A 20,469-nucleotide genomic window follows, 5' to 3' on the forward strand; every position below is an offset into this window, starting at 1 on the left:
CTCCGCTCGGCTTTCCTTTTGATTATGCTTTTGCCAACTCACAATTTTCTCATTAATAATTATTTGAAGTTTATTTTCCTTACCTTAACCTTTAAAATAATTTAAATTTAAAAAGTATAATTTTAAATTCTTATAAAGAACACTTATATCAGCACTCAAAAAAACTTTAAGCACTTATGTTTCCTATTTCCACGTCTAGAAACAAGGAGAAAGATGTTAACTTTCTGGATGGTTACTTGTTACCATGGCAACTACGTTTATCCACAAACTCAACTCCCAACAAAAAATTCAATCTAACTTCTAAAGATTTTGTCTTTCTCAAAGTTATTTTTCTTTATACGTATGTGATTATTAAAATTTATGGATGCTTTTTGAATTGCATATGACATTGGATCTTTATTTCTAAAGTAAGTTATCCTTACACATTTCTTGAAATAAGAAAGCGTAATTGTCAACATTTTGTTTATTATACCATCATTAGAATAAGGTCTTTCAAGGAAATCAGATCTTTCTTATAGATTTTGGAAATCTTTTGGTGCTTTTCGTTTAACCAGGTACAAGAAAATTAATCTATTTATTAATTTTAATGTGTTTAATAAATAAATAAAATAAAAAATAATTTACTGGAGTCTAAATTTTTTGACGACTATACACTTGCACCCAATTAACTTAAAGTATCAATCTTTTTAGTTACTTATAATTTGACGAAAATTTAGAAAATAATCATTTCTCTAGTAAAAGAATGTTACAAGACGTTTTAATGAAAGAAAAATATTTATTAAACAAAATGACATGAACAGTAAAAATATTTTGTTTAATTTGTCATACAATTATGCATACTACGTTACATTTTATTATCTGATATTGCACTATAATTTAATTTATAATAAATAAAAAGTAAAACCTGAGCTGAAATAGAAGTTTAACGGTAAGAAGATATTTGTTTACCTTTCAGCCCATTTACAAATTAAAAGAAAAGATTAATTCCCATTTCTTTTAAATTTCACCTCCCCCCCCCCACATCAAAAGTAACTTTTTCATATCTTGTCAAGATTACTAACACTCGCTATGTTGTTTATTAACCTCTATAGAACGAGTGTGGCGTAATTACCATTTTAAATATTGAGTACCAATTGATACGTCCGGTACACCATTGTGGTGAATTTATACTTATTGACTGTGTCAACTTTCATCTATCAAAAGGTACCTAGTCTAGAGAGAATCAAGTTAACATGTCTTATATACTAGTCAATTGGTATTCAATATTTATAGTGGTAGATACGCCACACGAGTTATAAAGATATTTATACAAAATCAATCTCAGGATAATACAAAATAAGATGTAGTATCTTAAATGCTGACAAGGCAGGTCTTACAAACTAAGCTTGCTTCTGCTTTAATCACTGTTAGTCTAATCGCATGTATAATCAATGTCAGTTCAAAGTGTACCTTTATAGTTTTATCTGTTAACCCTGATTAGGGAAGTTTTATGCTAGCATGCATGCTAAAGGATTAAATAGCGTACCGAAATTATTTCTGTTAATTTTGGTTAAGGAAATGGTATAAAAAGATTTATTTCAAATATTGAAATACTATTTAATTTAGTACCTTCCTGCTTACTGGGCAAAAATGCGTGTAAGATCCTGCTTCAAAATGGTGCCAAGTGTTGCGACTTACCGAGGGCAGCGTCACACGAGTAACAACTTAATACAAAAAAGTAGAAAGGGATGCAATTGAAAGTTTATAGCAATCTCCAGAAAGTTTTCTTCTGTCTTTTTTCCTTTTTCTTCCCTCTATTTTTTTATTTTTTTTATCGAGACATAAAAAGTTATGTTGAAAAACAACTCGAGTTATTCGTTTTTTTATTGTTTACATTTTAATTCGCAATGTAATTCTTCAATTTAAAAATATACAATATTTTTGTGCATTGCAGTTCTAAAATATAAGTAACAAACAAGTAAAAAACCATAAAAAAATTTCTTGATAGCTATTCAAAAGTATAAAAAAAATGATATTAAAGTTTTTTTTTCTTCTTCCTGCAGTACATAAAAGCTTCAAAAATAAGTAAATAAATAAAAGCAAGGACGAAACTAACCTTGCTGTGTACCTTTGAAATCATTCTGGGCTGGACATAAACAAGAATTTATTAATGCCAAAGTAACTAAGCATATAATAAACTTGATTTTTAAAACTTCTTTCTAGATGGAGTTGCCCGCTGTATCGGGAAAACTAATGTTCAGTTTATGATCTGTATTGAAAGCAACTTAAACACCTATATTAACATTTACATTATTTAAATTGTAAAAAGCATACAAAAGCACTGGGAACACATGTATGTGATCGCGTAATTTTCCCTCCCATTGCCCACAATATAATTTATAAAACGTGCCTTTCTTACTCTAGCGGCCTAAGGTCACACCGACTCAATCTCAGTATGGCACTCTCTAATTTCCTGTCGCATTAGAAGATATACGTACTCTCTAGTACGTATAAATCTCGAGCTAGTGGACCAAGAAAAAATGCTGTTTTCTGCAACAGCCTGTCCCGAAGGGATTAAGCCATCTTTTCTACTAAATGTAAGATTCAAGTGGTGTTACCTGTTGAAATTACCCAGGGGAATTTTTTTTTTATATTTTAACAAATAATTCATCTTGCCTAATTCGGGTGGGGGATTTCAAATCTGAAATTAGTTTTTCTTCTAAAGCTGCAATTTGTCAAATGACATTTTCACTCTATTTTTGTCAAAATGAACAAGTTTAAAAATGTTATAAGTAACAGGAGATCGAGTAAATGTTGTTATCAAACTTCTTGAAGCGTTAGGAAACATCTATCAGGATTAAAATTACATAGGAGCCTATGCCCGGAAACATCGTCGTACGAAACTAGAGACCCTTCTTTATTATGGATTGTTCAGAGGTACACAAGGAAATAGTTCATAATAGCGAAGTGCCCCTAGCGGCGTATGACGACAATTCAGAGCATTGTTTGAGATTCAGTTTTAATCCTGATGATGCGCCCTAACTCTCTTAGTTTATTGCAACATTTATGCACCCCTCTGTTATATTTAACGTTTCTAAACTTGTATATTTGGACAAATAGCCTAAAAATGTCATTAAAAAAAACCGTAGATAGGAGAGAGAAACCGATTGTAGATTTGAAATCAGCAATACGAAGGTATCTAAAATATGTTTCATGCAACAGAAAAAAAGTTCCCTTTTAATTCAATTGTCTTTTCAGCTTGTCTTAATCGCTTGGGAGACTAACCTTAAATATGCTAATTAATTTGCGAAATTACTTTAGGTTACGAAATCAGACATTAAAAATTCATTCCCTAAATAAACATACTTTTTTTGGACGTATTTGGATTACTGACTCTTAAAATATAGGGGAGGGAGGAAACTTCTCTTCGATTGCTTCATTAGGAGAGCTAATAAATATTTGAGTTCCTTAATGATAATTTCGTTTATGCTTAATTTGTCAGATTTCAATGTAACTCAATGTCAGATTTCAATGTATGTAACTCATTTATTTAAAGATCATTTCCTGCAAGATATTATTTTTTTTAAAATCATTAAACATTCTTTTTCTTAATATTTTATTTGATTATGATCAAATAAATTTTTAGTAGTAAGAGTACATTAATTTTTTAATAGTAAGAGTACAGATTCTTACACTGTCTTAAACTATCTAATTAAAAAAAAAAAATAAAAATAATATTTTTAAAAACCACGTTTTTGTAGTAGAGAATAATATTTAAAAAACGAAAATTTGAAAAACGAAAAATGTGGGGCGAATGAAATACATTACAGTAACAGTATGTGTGCTCATGAGAATATGTGTATGTATATCTGTAATTGTATCTGAATGTGGATGTTGAATATGTTTGTGTATATGCATGTGTATGTATATGTGAATGTGGTTGTGCATGTGTATGAGTAAGAAAATGTGTACATGTATGTGCATATGTACTGTTATGTATTTTATGCACCCCACGTTTTTCGTTTTTCAAATTTTTGTTTTTTAATTATTATTCTCCACTACAAAAACGTGTTTTTTAAACATATTATTATTATTATTATTTTTTTTTTGTACTCACTTCCAAAATCTCAATTTTTCTACTCACTGTACACAAAACTTTTCAACTGACATGTGACACTAATTTGAAATAATCGAATCAACAGCAAAAGACAATCGCGAAAATATTAAATTTTCCTTAATCTAAATTTTATTTTACTTTGTATGTCTTTTTTCTCTTCGTTTTCATGCATTGTCATCCAATTCTGAACTATGTGCCAAATTTGAAGTCTGTAGCTAGTCGGGAAGTTAATTTAAAATCGATTACAAAATTCCACCCGAACAGACATACACGAAGGCTAGTTGATATAAACGTGGTAAAAATGAACGAAATTGCCCGTTTAGTTTCTGAGTAATATAGTTTTGATTATGTCATATTTTTTAAATTTTCATTCTTCAAGAACTCTTTAACCAATTATATTAAAGTTTCGGATTTTGTCATTTAAAATTTACATGGCTTAACGAGATGTAAAATTTAGAATTTTTTCTACAATTAATAATGTAAACAATAAAAAAATTAAAAGATAATTTTTCATGCAATTATATCTGGATAAACAAGAATTACAATTGTGTACCAAAAGTTTTTGCCAGAGAGGCATTGCGTTAAGCTTAAATATAAAGTAAAATGAATATTAGGAGGTCCAAACTTTTGACTGCTCTCCTAACTCTATCGGGACCATATTTTGCTATTTGCTACTATTCTCCTAAATATTTTTAAAGTAAAGAATTCGACTTGGTCGAAAGCTAAGGTATGTTTCTTTCAGAGAAAGTAAATCTTTTTAGATAATTTCGCAATTTAAAAGAATCTCCAGTACTGGTTAATTAGCATAACATTATATTAGCACACAATCAGTTCAAACCCTCGACTGATTAAGAGTGTATGTTATTATGTGAAAACCCCATCAATGAGTTAAAACATGTTCAGGTAACTTTTTTCTTCTTCGCATAATAGTTCATGTAAGTAGAATTTATAACAAAAAAAAGGTGGTTTATATCCTTTGAATGGATATAAACCACTGTGGATGAAGGTAGAGTTTATATCCAATCAATAAGAGAATGCAAGATAATTTCAGTATAAATACTTCTGATTTAGCAATTAGCGGGAAAAAGAATGTTTCATAAATTTTTACCTGACTCGGTTGTTGTATGGACTTGGAACTATAAAATTAAAGGTGGAACGTTTAGATATCTCACAATTCAGTTAGAATTTGCCACAATTTACTGGAATCGGAGATGAACTTAGAATATTGAAATATACATCGAAAACATTGAAACACTCCACACACAGGAATCGATACACATACACTATTTATTTTCTTTAGCTCAAAGAATAATTAATTAGGATGCGCATAGCGCCATCTGTGGACTGTAGTATTAAACAACTTCCATTTCTAAGGCTACGAGTTGTTATTTTGTGGATGGATTACGTGGTTTCTGTTTGTCAATAAGAGCATACTTGAAACCGAAAAGTTACTTAATAAAAGGTATTGTCTCTTTTTAGGAATGAATCCATCGACACCTCAAATACTCAGCATAGATGAATGGTACAAAAACAATCAAAGAAGGTTTAATCAATCTGACGTAACGAGAGCGGAGTGGTTTAGGTAAAGATTTCATATAGTCTAATGCATATTGTTTGTTGCAAGTATAATATTTGATGTGTTATACAGTGCATAGTTATTCACTCTCTATTTTCACTACATTTAAAAAAAAATTCTTTAGAAGTGAAATGGTCTAACGCAGACGAAGCGTCATTTCACTTGCTAATCATATATCATTGTTTAAACTAAACTCAGTGGCGCGACAGCCCATAGAGGGCCAAGGCCTACTGTGCCCATCTCAGTTTTCTTGACCATCTTGGGCTCTGGGGTGCCAGGAGCAGATGTTCCGGTAAGGTGGTCAGCCGAAAGCGGAACCCCCAGTGTTTAGTTCCCAAGTATGCTTGGTACTCATTTATCGATCCACTGAAGGGATGAAAGGCTGAGTCAACCTTGCCCGGTCCGAGGATCGAACCAGGGACCTGTGGCACGACAGCGCGAAGGGCTACCGCTCAGCCACCGGGCGTCTATTTCATTGTTTAACTGAAGTAAAATTGTTATTTTAGCAATAAAATGTAGCAATTACTAATTTTTTTAGGAACTACTGAATGAATTTTCAAAAATATCTTCTTTTTTTTTCTTTTTCTTAATTGCTCATTTTAAATTATTTTTGTGTAATTTACAAATTTCTACCGGGAAATTTTTTTAAAAATTTATATTTATTAATTTTTGGTCAAATTTTTTTTTTAATGTTTTAATGTTAAAAGTCACATTTGCGAAACCAGGTGTCAGAGCGGTCAGCGTGCCTGATTGCGAAGTCAATGGTTCGAGTTCGAATCTCGCTCAGGGCACGGATGCTTCTCTCTGTGATGTGCGAATGTGGCTCACCCTAGGAACGGCTATCTGTGGCAATGAATCACGTAGGCAATGCTGCTTGCTTCCGTGACTTCGGTTTACAGGTGCCCACCGGGTAACGTTAAAGAACAATACTTCCAACATTTTCCGAGGCGAGGAACGAGTGTTCAGTGCCTGCCGTTAAAAAAAAATTCTAAATTTGAGAAAAAGAAAACTTACCAAATTATTTAAAGTTTGAGGAAATTCAAAGAGATTTCAGATTTTTTTTTTTTAAAAAAAGCCCTTGAAAATAGATCTAGCAATTTCTTAGAAGACTGTGTCCTCAATTTTTACATCAAATCGAGCATATGTCTCCCATTTAACGACTTCCCAGCAGGCATGTTCCCAGTTTACCGATGTTAGGAGCAAGGTACGTTTATTCCTTAATTTATACCGAAATTTGAACTAACTTGCAGAGTTCCCCAGTTTGACTATCGAATCATTGAATTTCGATAGAACAGCAATTTCTAGGCTTATTAGAATGCATTTTTTGACATTATTATTTTACTAACTGGCGTTGAAAAGCTGGTCCAATTCAAAGCTTATGACTATCAATGTTTAATCCCGCAGACTTGTAGTTTTGAACTCAACCCAGAAGATAAGTGAATTCCTGGATCAAGCATTGGGATAAATTAGCCTTCATGGAGAACTTTTTTGATGGAACTTACCCGCATTTGCTTTACATCGAGAGGAAAAACAATCAAACATTTTAATGCTAGTCCGACGGCAATGGGGATTTTAACCCACGATCCATCTACAACAGAGGATATTTTATATTAACACTGAGCCAGGAACAGAATTTGTATCAACCAGTCACCTCATAGGGAGGCTAGTGCTCTATCCCCTGAGCTACCGCGGCTCCACATCAGTTATTAGAAAACATAAAATTATGACAATATAGAAAGGTATAAAATAACAGTTTGAACTCAGATGAAGAAGAAATTCATAACTGGGTTTCGCTTCCGGCGTCTTTTTCGCCTACGATAACAATTTTGGTCATGGTATGTTATCCATGCCGAACATCTACAAGTTTGTAATCTCTGTGCTGAATCACCTTTTATACTTATTGTTATCACCTCATAATTATGAATCACCTTGTATACCTAAACATGCCAAACATCTACAAGTTTACCTCTGTATTGACTCATCTGTCTCATCTTGTATACTTATTTCGTCTTTTGAAACTTTTCAGAATCAACCAACAAAGTAAACAGCTCGCCAAAGAGAAGAAGATTCTCACCGACACTTTACAGGATGCCGTCACCAAGAAGATTGCTGACAGAGCGAAGGACATTTTCGACTGCCAGAAAGACCTCGAGAAGACGATCGAGGATCTGACAGTTGAAATCAAGAAGCTGCACATGGAGAAGAAGAGGCTCGAGAACTCGTTAAATGAATCCCAATTGAGTCTGATCGTTGCCCAAGAGAGTCTTGACCTTCGAGATCAGAGGATTTCGTCTGATTTGGTTCATGATAAAGTACAGGATGAACTTCATAGGGTAAGATCCCTTTTTTGAATACTAAATAAAAAGTTGGTAAAAAATATTTATTGGTGCACGTCGAACCTCAAAAATGTGTTTCAAACAAATATTTCGAGTTAACTCTAGTAGAAATAAATTGTATAATGTTATGGTATCGTAGAAAGTTTTCCGTTATCACTAACCTTAATGTATGGACTTAATATCCTTGGCAAAAAAAAAAAGTTTTGAGAAATTCACACATTGGTGTCGCAAATGAATTTATAAACGGGAAAATCAAAAATGGATCACTTATAAACGGGATTAAATACATAAAAACAAAGTTTATAGCTGGATTAAACCAACATTTTCTAGAAGAGGGAAAGCTTCCGTATTGGTTACCATTAACAAGAAATCCGATTATTTCGTAGTCTGAATGTTGTGATATCTTACCTATTATCCCTCACTGTGTAGTTTGCTAGATCGGACATTGTGAAATATTTCTTATTTCCCCTCACTACACAATATTCGTTAAGTAGGACTACTAAATTGATTCATATGGAGGCTTTCTCTCTTCTAAAAGGTGTTGATTTCCAATGTCCATCAGTTTCTCCCGGCAATTAAGCAGGTTGATGCTTTAACTCAGGTCTTCCTAATCAACCTAACGAGATTTCGATGACATTTTTTCCTTCACTGAAATATTGATATGCGACCCATAATGCATAGTTTTTTACTTTTCTTTGACAAGGATTTTAAGTACATATATTAAGAGCTGTGAAAGCCTTTTAGAGTCTAAAATGGAGCTAAAACATGATTCAACTTAACGTTATTAAATTTGCAGCTAACTTCAAGTTACAAGTTAGTAACTTGTACAGCTAATAGTGTTGGATTAATTCTGAAGAGAAATTGTATCACTAAAAATGAATAATGAATTCTATACGTGTTTTTGTGTTCAAGGTCCTTTTTCAACCTTTGAAAGGCAACCATGCAATAAACTGGCTGTGACGTAAGTGTGGTTGAAGACGTATTCTCTGCCATAGATGGCGCCACTGAAAAACAAGAAACGCATCTTCTGTCTGAAATTCTCTTGGTTTCACCAAACAGGCTTGCTGGTATTGGCAAGTGGCATTAGAAACAATAACATACATTTCCTAAAACCTAGCCTTACTTTATTTAAGAATAATACCAAATATTTTATATACAATTAAAGTTCACGTTCTCTTGCATCCATCGTATATTATAAAAACATTTAACAGGGAGTAATTAATTTTATTTGCATTATGTAAAATATTATTTCTAAAACAACAGATAACACATTTTATTCATTCATTTTTTTAAAACTCTTCGTAGGAGATTGAAATCATTCAAATGTATCAGGATTTAACAAAGATGATAATCGGAGAGATAGAAAATCAAATAAAGTAAGCATATTTCACAGGTTACGTATTGCAGATTTAATTGTTTGTATTCATGATTTTATTCCAGTTTCAAAGCTTCTTTTTTCAAATAAATAAATAGTTCAGAAAAGAAGATTATATGTTCTCTAAACAAGCAATTTTTAAGTATTTCAATTATTCAGAAATAAAAGTTGAACAATTATTCCAAATTTCGCCGCTTTTGTGCATTATACTCATTATTTTTCATTAAAAAATAACAACACGCAGGTACTTTTATTTGAAAGATTAAAGTCTAAGAATAATATTTAAATAAGATATCATAAATAATTTTTTTATGAAATATGAATATCGGTAGAATTGTTAAAAAGAAAAAATATTCTAAAAATGTGTCCAAACATTGTTAATATTCAAGTATAGAATTTTTATTAAAAAAGTTATTTGCATACTTAACTCTATTTATTTTATTTACTTCGTTATTTTTTTTATTTACTTCCTTACTTTTTTAAATTCATTTCATTTTGTATTATTAATTTTTGAGACGCGTATACACTTGTAATTAATATTGTTCTTAAGCTTTTGAAGAAGAAACAAATGCATGTGAGAAAAATATTTGACTAATATAAAATTAAAATTATAACATTGGATAAATCTTAAAATTGTGTTTCATCATTTGGATAAAATAGTAAAAAATAAGTAAATAAAAATTGCAATGTAAATAAATAACAGAATCATTTATTTTATCAGGAGAGACCAGCAGTCTAAAGTGGAACTCGAAAGAGATTGGAGTGACAAATGGGAAGCTTACAATATAGATACTATTTGTGCTCACATGAATAATACCTCATCAGAACAAATAGCATTCTATACTGGACCACAGAAGATTCCAAACAAGTAAGCTTCATTTTATACCCTTCACACTTCATTTCACACCCTGAAACTTAACGCACGAATCCAAATATTATAGAAAACAGAGAATCGTTCGACTGAAAAAGGAATTATCTTTCTAAATAACAAAATAAGAAAAACAATCATATCATATGCAGATTAGATCTTGAACTACAGCCAGAAGCACTTATCGATAAAATACATATTCTCAGTTTTATTGAACGAGCTGTTACGTGACAAAACATACAAACTAGGAGTTGCAGCTTACAATTTAACCCTTTCGTCGCCGTAGTCAGCCGCTCTGCTGAAGACACGCCACTGAACGGTGCTCTAAGCTGCGAAGTGTGTACATTGCATGTCAGTAAGCTGATGCTCAGATCTTCTTATTCAAGTCTTACATAATATTAGAAGTGATGATTTCGAAGCATCATAAGCAAAAATGCAATCAATATACAAAACATGTTAAGCATGTTCACAATATGCTTTTAGTGGTATTAATCCAATATATATAGTTTGTCTAAATTAAGAACTCCCCCAGACATTCGTCTGGATCTGTGGCGGTGACTATGGTAACGAGGTATGGCTATTTCAAGTAGGGGTGCGGGTCACGATTTTGGAGTAGTTTCGACTCGGGTCGGGTCATGGCGGGAGGAGTTCTTAGCTTACACATACTATAGTTTAATGGAAAATTAGCCAATGGCAGTTTGAAGCAGATTGGGCCAATTATCAATCGGTATTGCGCTGACATCGACTGAATACGGCATTCGTACATGCAGGTCATCACTTGAATGCAGGCTAAATACTGCTCTTGTACACACGGGTCTTCACGCGGATGCCGACTAAATACAGCGCTCATATACACAGGTCATCACGTGGATGCCTGCTAAATATGGCACTCGTAATGAAAGAGTTAAAAGAGGAAAAGCAAAAAAGTTATAAAAATTTAACAAATCACTATCGTGGCAAGTAAAACTGAAAAATGTCAAATACTTTCTTGATTGGCGGAGGAGGCAGAGCGGAGTATTTTAGAATTTAGGAATATCAGAAGCCGATTATCTCAGAATTAGAAACATCTCTGTGCTTCATAAGGCAATCAAATTTAATTCGTTATGTTTAATCTCACCTTCCCCATCGATTCCAGAAATTCCTATTACGTTTTCGTTTCATCCTAGCTTTAATATAAATTTGTAAATCGTGGTGTGTTGGCATTTTTGAAATGATTCTAAAAATATAGATTAAAACGGATATTATGGAACACCTTGTATAAAACCAATGTTGGAAGAAAAGAAAAACGGTTCGACTAACACAACTGTATTTTTTGTTGAAAATCCTTCACAAACAAATCGCTCTATTTTACAGATGGTCATCTCCTCAAGATTGGATTGAATTTACACGCCACCGACTCTTCTATGCCAGAGACGAGATACGAACGTCAGGAATACTGCGTGACAAAATAAATTCTCATTTGATGAATGGGTACAGAGATCTACGACACCAAGCTGATATGGTTGAAAGTGCTCTGGCAAGACGCGTTAATGAAACAGCTGATAGCCTTTACAGATTGAAGAAACACTTGGAAATGGTAAGAGCGAGCGTTGCCATTCATCGAATTAATTTCGAAAAATTTAAAAAAATCTTCGAAGTGAAATATCTTTAACTCGTGAATAAAACACGACTCCTCAATGGAAGTTCAGTGACAGGAAAAATATATTTTACTCTCTCTCTATATTTTTTAAAAAACGTTTTTGTCTTTATATATTTTAACTATTTATTTAAATATTTTTCTACTCTGTAATCAATCTATTTCTAATTTGATTTACTGGGTTTACTTCCTTCACTCTTAAAAGTTTTTTTTTTCTTTCTAAAAACTCACTTTCTAGATAGAGTTGGTTGTTCTTCTCAAATGCCTTTCCTCTTAATTTTGGAAGCATTCATGAAATTGTAATATATTAAGATCTATAAATTATCCATATGTATTTTTTTAAAAAAAAAAAGATAATCAACTAGCAATTATTATCAGTGTATGATTTAAAACGAAGAAGTTATGATTCCATAATTTATTTTAAGAGAAAAACATCAGACAATTTCTATTTAAGATTTATTCACCATATTATTACATTTTCAAAATTATATTTTAAAGGGCACGCTAGAAAAGGAAATTACTAAATCAATTTGCAAATGTATGTAAACAATGCTCTCAAGATGGTTAAAGAAATAAGTTAATAGTTGAAGAACTTAGTGGAAAAAATTTTTTTTTTGAGATTTCTCAGAGAAATATTTTCTTTTAGTTTTATTTAACTATACAGTATTTAGCCAAGTTGTTCAATTTCTCAGATATTAGTGGATAAAGGCTCTATGCGTTTTTGGAGTGGAAGACCGTTTTAAGTGCATTTTTTCACAATTAGTCAACGAATAATCTAAGAAAGCGGTAAATTAAAAAGCCACGGGTACGAATGCTACCGACGCAAATAGTTAGAGATTCATAAATTTTGTAAATGAGAGGCTCAAGAAAAAGGAACAGATTCGAGGCATATTCTTTATTTCCTGTTGTCAACGTATGAGCGTCAAAACTAATTCATTAGAATGCCACTTAGAGCCCTTCATTTCATTCAGTCCCTCGATTATTATTTACTGTCTCTCTTTTAGATAATGGGAGACATAGCTGAAGCTGAGAAACTCATTACGTTTTTGAAGAAACAGATTTTAGAGAAAGAAGCGCCTTTGAAAAAAGTTCAAACTAGACTCCACTTACGAAACGAGCGCCCAAACGTTGAACTTTGCGAAGATAAAGCACATCTTGGGTATGTGGCTCTTCATTTTTTACTTTCTAGAACACAATTGTTAAATTATCAAAAGAAGAAGAAAAAAAACGATGTTTAAAAAAAAATCAAACATTTTTTACATTATTTGATGACTCTTACTCTCTCAGAAACACTTCGTTTTGCCATAAAATCTGTAACATTTCTCTTTGTATGTACCTTACAAATTTAGTCAGGTTAAATTAAATCATATTCCCGTTCGCAACTTAGCAGTATTATGTTTACAGCAAATTTGAACAATACTATTGTTTAACACGCAATAAAATTTTTAACAGCCTGCTAACACATCCAAATAATTATAATGTCAAAGGGGAAAAAAATGCATTCATACATCGTGTAGGAAAATGACAAATTTCTTTTAAAAAAAAGGCCTTAATTAAAATTTTAATTTTATTTTCGGCAAACGAGTGTCCTAAATGTAGTGAAGTGTAAAAAATGACAAAATATTTTTCAAAATAAGGGCAGATTTGAATTTAAAAACTACAATTTTTTTCCTGTCACGCTAACAGCTCTACAACAAATTGCAATGCATACATTTCAAAATAAATATTTTTAGTAGATCATTAATATGATTACCTGTGTTTTGAACAAAAACTTTAAAATTCATTGTTTAGTATCGAAATTTTAAAGAGAAATTCTAAATATTCTTACTTAAAGCTTAATGAAAATAACAAATTTACACTCACACCTTAGCTTTTAGTTCAGTACATTGTTACAAATTTACTCTAAATCTACGTATTTTATAACTTTATACAAAATCTAGACGCAAAATTTCAAAGAATTCTATAATAAACTTTCTTAGTAATGCGTGTTAGTACAAGGAATTTTTCTCAAAATCAGCGTTTTTCTGTAAATGTAAGAAAATTCTGATAACAAAGAAATCAATAATTCAAAAATTAATTTCTAAAAATGAATTTGTCTTAAAAATATAATTTATTCAAATGAAAAAAAAGGTTAAAATTTTCATGGAAAAAAAATTCCAGTTTCGTTTTCGGGAGTTTATTTTCGGTTTCGTCTTTCAGCATACGAAAAAACTTCATTCCCAAAAATCGGAGCTCAAAAATTTAAAGAATTTTGGAAAGCTAATGAATTAAAGTTCAAATATGGATAATTTAAAAAAAATTGAAATTGCCGATTTTTACCCAGACGGATACCTTAAAATCAGCATTCAAACTTTGCACAACTTATAAACTATAGTAGTAGAACGATTTACTACTAAAAGTGTCTTGATTTCTTTTCAAATTCTTAAAATCCTGAACTTATCGAATCATTATGTAAATAAATTGCATGTATAATTTTTTATTGATATTCTATTCTCCTACGTAATTTTTTTAAAATAGAGCTCCTTAAAGTATTTATGTTGTGCATAAATAGTCTCTAAATTTCACATAATTTAGATGCTCACTTCCATATATATATTTCTTAAGGAAAATAACATGAATGTTAAATTTATCTACGAGATAAGAATAGCCTTGAAGATTTAAGACTTGAAATTAAGTTAAAAATTTAGAATTCAATTTATTTTCCCAGATCATAAGCTAAATTGTTAGTTAAAATTATAAATGCAAAACATTTGTGTTTATTTTTAAATATCAAAATTACAATTTTAAGTAAAAAAAATTACTATTTTTTTTTTAAGTTGGCATTTTGATTTTATATATTTTAAAATGACAAAATAAATACAGTCAAACCCCGCTATAGTGAACACGGTTTATAGTGAACGAAATGTTAAGTCCCGTGCCTTGCTATACACGTATAATGTTATTTTTTGTGGCGATAGTGAACCAAAAAAGTGAGGAAGTTTGATATAATGAACTTTTTTCTGTCTTCAACTGATTTTTTTCTTGATTTTTTTTGTAATTTTTATTTTAAAATAAATACATATACCGCTTTTTAAACCCATCTATAGAGGGGAATTTAGCGATAAGCTTCTTTTATCTCACTGCCCCATCCCTAAACAAACCAAGCAGATATTTCCAACCCTGGCAGATAATGCACCTGTAAGGTGTCAGTGGGATCAATATGCATTTTCTGTCAGGATTGCTCATCAGCTAAAGATTAAAAATTTTTTATTTAATTTTTTTTTGTAAGCAAGACGAAGAGTAATAAAAAATAACACATTTTTCGCTACTAAATAATATTTTACAGTCATTTATTTAAATAATGTGTAATAAAAGGGAGGAGTTTGGGAACCATTAGTTAAATTGCCTGCGGAACGGATATAGTGAACCAAAATTTCGGTCTCTTGAAGGTTCACTATACCGGAGTTTGACTGTATTAGTATTCTTGTGGGTTTGTTTTGAGGTGTACTTCTAATACGTCTATCAGAAATCCTATTTTCAAAGTGGAGCGGATAAACATGGAATATTGCTTTGAAAAATATTTCTATATAATTTAATATGACTCACTTACTAAATCAATAATTTTTGTTAACTCTTTTGTGAAACATTCTTAACCGTGTATCATTTTCAAATATTTAAAAAGTTCTCCTTTGTAATAAGAGCAGGTCTAAAAGTTTATATATTCCATAACTCCATTATATAATATTTGGGTATACAATTCTTCCGTCTGTCACGTACAAAATAAATTACGTATCGATTTTATAATAGGTACAGAAAATTATATAGCGGTTTTGAAGGTATATAAATACTAAACGATTGCACAAAACTTTAACAAAATATTTATTATAAAATTCAGATAATAACAATTTGTTAAGTTCATTAGAATGATAAAAATTTTAAAACTTACCTATTATATTTGCAAAGAATATATATCTCTAAATGTATGCAATTTCCCAAGTCTTACACTTTTTCCCTCTTCGTAATCATAGTTTCTACAAATATTGCTTTTACGTTTCAGTAAGAAGTGGGAATATACTTGTGCGGAAAGCAAAATTTCTCGAAAGCATTATATAGTTTGTCTATAGAAAGGACTCCTCTTGTCACAAAGTCTTAGACCGTCGGCTGCCATGGAAACAAGAAATAGCGCATTTTAAAAAAGTGGCTTCTCTCACCGACCCGTGGCAAAACCTGTCTTAAATAGTGACACAACAACCTTACTTTAAATAGTCAAACCTCGTAACCATAGTCACTGCTTTTGGAGAATGGCGAGGGTAGTTCTTTCCATAGACAGACTATAATGGAGAGGGTAAAAGTGAGGAAATCATAACCTTTGGATGCCTATTTTATTTACAAAAAATATAACAGAGAGCAGTGGTGGCTCAGGAACCAGGTTCGAATCCCAACGATTTCCTGTAGATACGAACTCCGCACCCTGTTTGTACCGACCACAGTGTTGACGTAAAATATCCTTAGTGGTAGACGCATTATGGGTTAGAGTCCCTTTGCCGTCGGGCTAATTGTTGGAGGCTTTCCTCTCCATGTAACGCAAATGCGGGTTAGTTCCATCAAAAAGTCCTCCACGAAGTCGCATTTCTCCCAATATTTGATCTAAGAGTTCCCTTGTCTTCTGAGTTGGGTTCAAAATTACTAGGCTACAAATTTGAAAAATAGTAATCGTAAACCCACAATTGGGTCGGCTGTTCAATGACGGTTACAAAAGAATTTAACAGTGTCACTAAAATCGTGTGTTAAATCCGTAAATTTCAGAAACTAATACTGAAATACTGTGACAAATTTAGAAACAATTTTAGAATTTAAAAAATTAGCAGAATAGAATGTTTGCTAACTAGTTTTTTATTTTTTGAAATTAATTAATCACAGATATTTTAAATAAAGTTTTATTTTTTAAGTCTGATAACAGAATCTCGTGAACTGGCAGCGACCATTCAGTCTCTACAAGAGCAATTAGCCAGAGCAGAAGCTTCTCTGAGTAACTTACAGGAGACAAGGAGAGATCTAGAACGAGAAATAGCCATCAAAGAGAACAGCATGACCGTTGATAAAGGCAGAGTTCAAGGAGTGAGGAAAAAATTTCCAGCCCAGCATAAATTATTGGGCCATTAAGAAGATCTCAAAGAAATGTCAGAGCAAACGTTGCTCATTCCAGAAAACTTCTTAGATACACATAACTAAAATAAAGAAATGCTTTAGAGGAGAACTATTGTTAGAAATGGTAGAAAAAATAAAACTTTTGATTTAATTTAGCATTGTTACTGTTCGTATGCATAGATTGCTATTATAAAACTATAAGCAGTTTAACTTGTATTTGTGAATGCTAGCTAGTAAAACACTAATTGTTAAGAATAAAAACTGGTAAATTTAAGTATCAAAGGTAAAAATGTTTAAAGTTTTGTTTACATTTATAATTATCCTGAATGTGAAAACATTTTTTTGTACTCCACTTCACTAAAAAGCTAGTCAGTCTAATTTTTATATCATTGTATTCATGTAATAATTTCTTGTATAATTTTTATACTAATTTCTTGAGAATAAAAACTGGCAAATGTAAATACTAAAGGCAAAAATGCTTTTTTTAAAAAATTTAAATTTATAATATCCTGAATGTGAAACCACTTTTTTGTTAGCAAAACAGATTTGTTTTGGAAATAAGGAATATTTTTTGTTTTTCAACAAGCATTAGGAAAACGGGACGGTGAACACGAAAATTTGTTTGATGGCAAGAGATCAGTTGAAAGGCAGTCAACAGTTTCAATCAAATCTCAGGCAACCCAGTTGGTTTTGATATTTTTCTTCTCTCAATGCACAGACTTAAATATTTTAGATATGGTAATTTTTTAAAAATATTTTTTAATGATAACTTTTTTAGACTATTTTTTAATTTATAAAGTTTTTTTTTTAATAATTATATAAACAAACTCTGCTCTCTTATGAACCTGTAATGAGCAACAATTTATTAATGTTTTTGGCGAAAAAAAATGATTTTCACGTAATCAATAAGACATTCAGAGTGTATTGTGCTTTTATCTAGCAAAATTCTGGAAACTTAATAAGCACCAATTTGGAATCGATACAAGAAACAGTTCATTCCAGAAATGCTACTTATAGACAAGGTATGGCTTATAACTTAATGAACTTCAGCAATAAATTATTCTTTATATATATATATCTTTTTTGAAATATTTTAGTGCAATTCTCATTTTAAATACACATTAGAATATTATTTTATTCAAACAAAACAGATAAATTGTGAAATGCTTCCCTGAAAACATCTCTGACTAGTATTAAAGAGAATTATAGAAAAAATTTTAAAATATATAACTTAATGCATTCAGATCAACACTTTAGAAATTCTAAAATCAAATAAAATTTGTAATTGATTTTTAAACTAAAACAAGTTTTCCTGATTATTCCTTTCATATTTTAAAATATAAATCAAATAATTTCAAATTAATTTACAAGTTCTAATACCTTTTTAAAAAAAATTTTAGAAAAAAAATTCCCCGATTTTTTAAGGTATATCAGGAAAATTTCAAATTAAATCCAGACATTTTATCTATACAATAAAATTTTTAATCGATAAACTTTTATTATTTTATTTGTAATGGTGTTAGAGTTTGCAAGCAAAAATGTATCATTGAATGAAGAGTGGAATTTTTACAACAAATAATTGTGATAGATGTTACAAATCTGAATAACTGATTACTGTTACTGACAATTCAAAGGCTGGTTATTTTCCAGTATAATGAGAAATTATTTTCCAATATAATGAAAGAATTTTCCACGTTTTTGTATTTAAAAAAAAGGTATTTTTCTGCAGTTTGAAGTAAACATAAAATTCCTTGAAGATTCTAGATTTTTCTATTCTTGCTGACTTGTGGGAGTCCTGAAATTTTCAAAGCAGATGACATTTTTTTACTCATACTTCATTTTGATAGCAAATACTAATTAATTATAATATATTGATGAATGAATGTACGTACTATGACATCTATAAAAGCGAATGAAACAAATAAATTTAAGATAAATCAAAGTTTAAAACTGATTAAGCGCAACCTGTTAAATTAACCTGTTCAACAAAATTAACATGGACCAAATCAAGTCTCAATAACTGATTACTGTCACTGACAATTTTAAGACTGGTTATTTTCCAGGTATGATGCACAAATTTTCCAGGTTTTTAAAAAAAGGAAAAATAATGCTATTTTTCTAGTTTTTTGAAATCAACATAAAATTCCTTGATGATTTCAGATTTTCCCTGTTCTCACTGACCTATGGGAGTCCCCAAATTTTTAAAGCAGATGACATTTTTTTACTCATACTTCATTTTAATAGCAAATACTGGATAATTATAATATATTAATGAATGAATGTACTAAGACATCTATAAAAGTGAATGAAACAAATAAATTTAAGATATATTAAAGTTCAAAACTGATTAAGCTCAACCTGTTAAAACCTGTTTTAACTTAAATATCCTCGATTGATTCAAATACTAAAAATTTCACATGGATTGACTCATCCTCATCAATTGGAGTTAAAGAGTTCAGGCCTAGAAGTGACTCAGAGCAAAAATATAATAGGAAATATAGGAATTCATTTAAGAAATTATAGGAATTTTATAGGAATGTTTTGAAAATAATATAAGAATCCCTAATATTTTGTTTAAAAAATATAGATTCAAAATTTGCATAGAACATGTACAACTTTTATTTATGTGTTATTCAAAACTAATGTTATGAAAAAACATTTCTACAAAACCCTATCTTGGCTTTAAAACTAAATGTTTTATTAGATAATCTAACTGGAGAAAAAAAGAACACAGATTGTAGACAAATTTTAGCTTTCTTGTCCAGGAGTAGGTTGGAATATATTTCTTAATATATTTGAATAAACCGTAGACTTATATCAGAATATAATGTTANACTTACCTTGAAAACGAAAATCACTTTATTGAATCCGCATGACTACACTAAAATATATTGCTTCGTTCTGGGTTCCTTCTTTTCACACCCTTTCTATTCTATATCTTATTCCACAAACCTCACATATATTTCTTTCACTTGCTGACGATTCCCTTTTACTTGTACTTGGTGCAGCTGGGTTAAGACATTGCAAACGGATGATTGGTTAAAGAATTTTTAGGTGTGGTTTGATGATTGACATCAGACTAGCGCAAATCGGGAGAGCGGACGTTGAGAAAGGATTATAAGGGAAAATTAAGGAAAATAATACAGAAAATATAGGAAAAAATAGGAAATATAGCAATTTTTCTAGATTAATAGGAAATATAGGAGCGCTGCGAGGCCTGAGAGTTGTGTGGGTCAGTAAACCATGATTTTGTCTACAACACAGTATTGATCTAGTTATGAAAAAGAGCAAGGAAAACTTTTTACATGCTATATGAATCATACATAAAATAAAAGCTAAAACATTTTTATACATATTTATTTAAAATGTATGTACACTATTTACAAAAAAATGCCATGAAGATATTTCAAATACAATTGAATATGTTACAGCTGCATATATTTACACCTTTTCTA

At 30.7% G+C, this 20,469-nt stretch overlaps 1 protein-coding gene across 1 annotated transcript; it reads left to right on the forward strand.

The window, feature by feature from the left end:
- The first annotated feature begins 241 nt into the window (after nucleotides 1-241).
- LOC107444779 (tektin-4) lies at nucleotides 242-17,213 on the forward strand. The gene is made up of 8 exons (XM_043052435.2): nucleotides 242-407; nucleotides 5,576-5,678; nucleotides 7,699-8,005; nucleotides 9,314-9,384; nucleotides 10,105-10,251; nucleotides 11,605-11,827; nucleotides 12,892-13,046; nucleotides 16,816-17,213. The coding sequence occupies exons 2-8, from the start codon at nucleotides 5,578-5,580 to the stop codon at nucleotides 17,027-17,029; spliced, it is 1,218 nt and encodes a 405-aa protein (XP_042908369.1). The 5' UTR covers nucleotides 242-407; nucleotides 5,576-5,577; the 3' UTR covers nucleotides 17,030-17,213.
- Nucleotides 17,214-20,469: the final 3,256 nt, after the last annotated feature.

The sequence above is a fragment of the Parasteatoda tepidariorum genome, chromosome 10, assembly GCF_043381705.1.
Source record: "Parasteatoda tepidariorum isolate YZ-2023 chromosome 10, CAS_Ptep_4.0, whole genome shotgun sequence".
Lineage (NCBI taxonomy): Eukaryota > Metazoa > Arthropoda > Arachnida > Araneae > Theridiidae > Parasteatoda > Parasteatoda tepidariorum.

Coding starts and splice junctions, on each gene's coding strand:
- LOC107444779 (XM_043052435.2), top strand. CDS start 5,578: ATGAATCCATCGACACCTCAAATACTCAGCATAGATGAATGGTACAAA. Junction 10,252..11,604: donor CCACAGAAGATTCCAAACAA/GTAAGCTTCATT, acceptor TCTATTTTACAG/ATGGTCATCTCCTCAAGATT. Junction 11,828..12,891: donor TGAAGAAACACTTGGAAATG/GTAAGAGCGAGC, acceptor TCTCTCTTTTAG/ATAATGGGAGACATAGCTGA.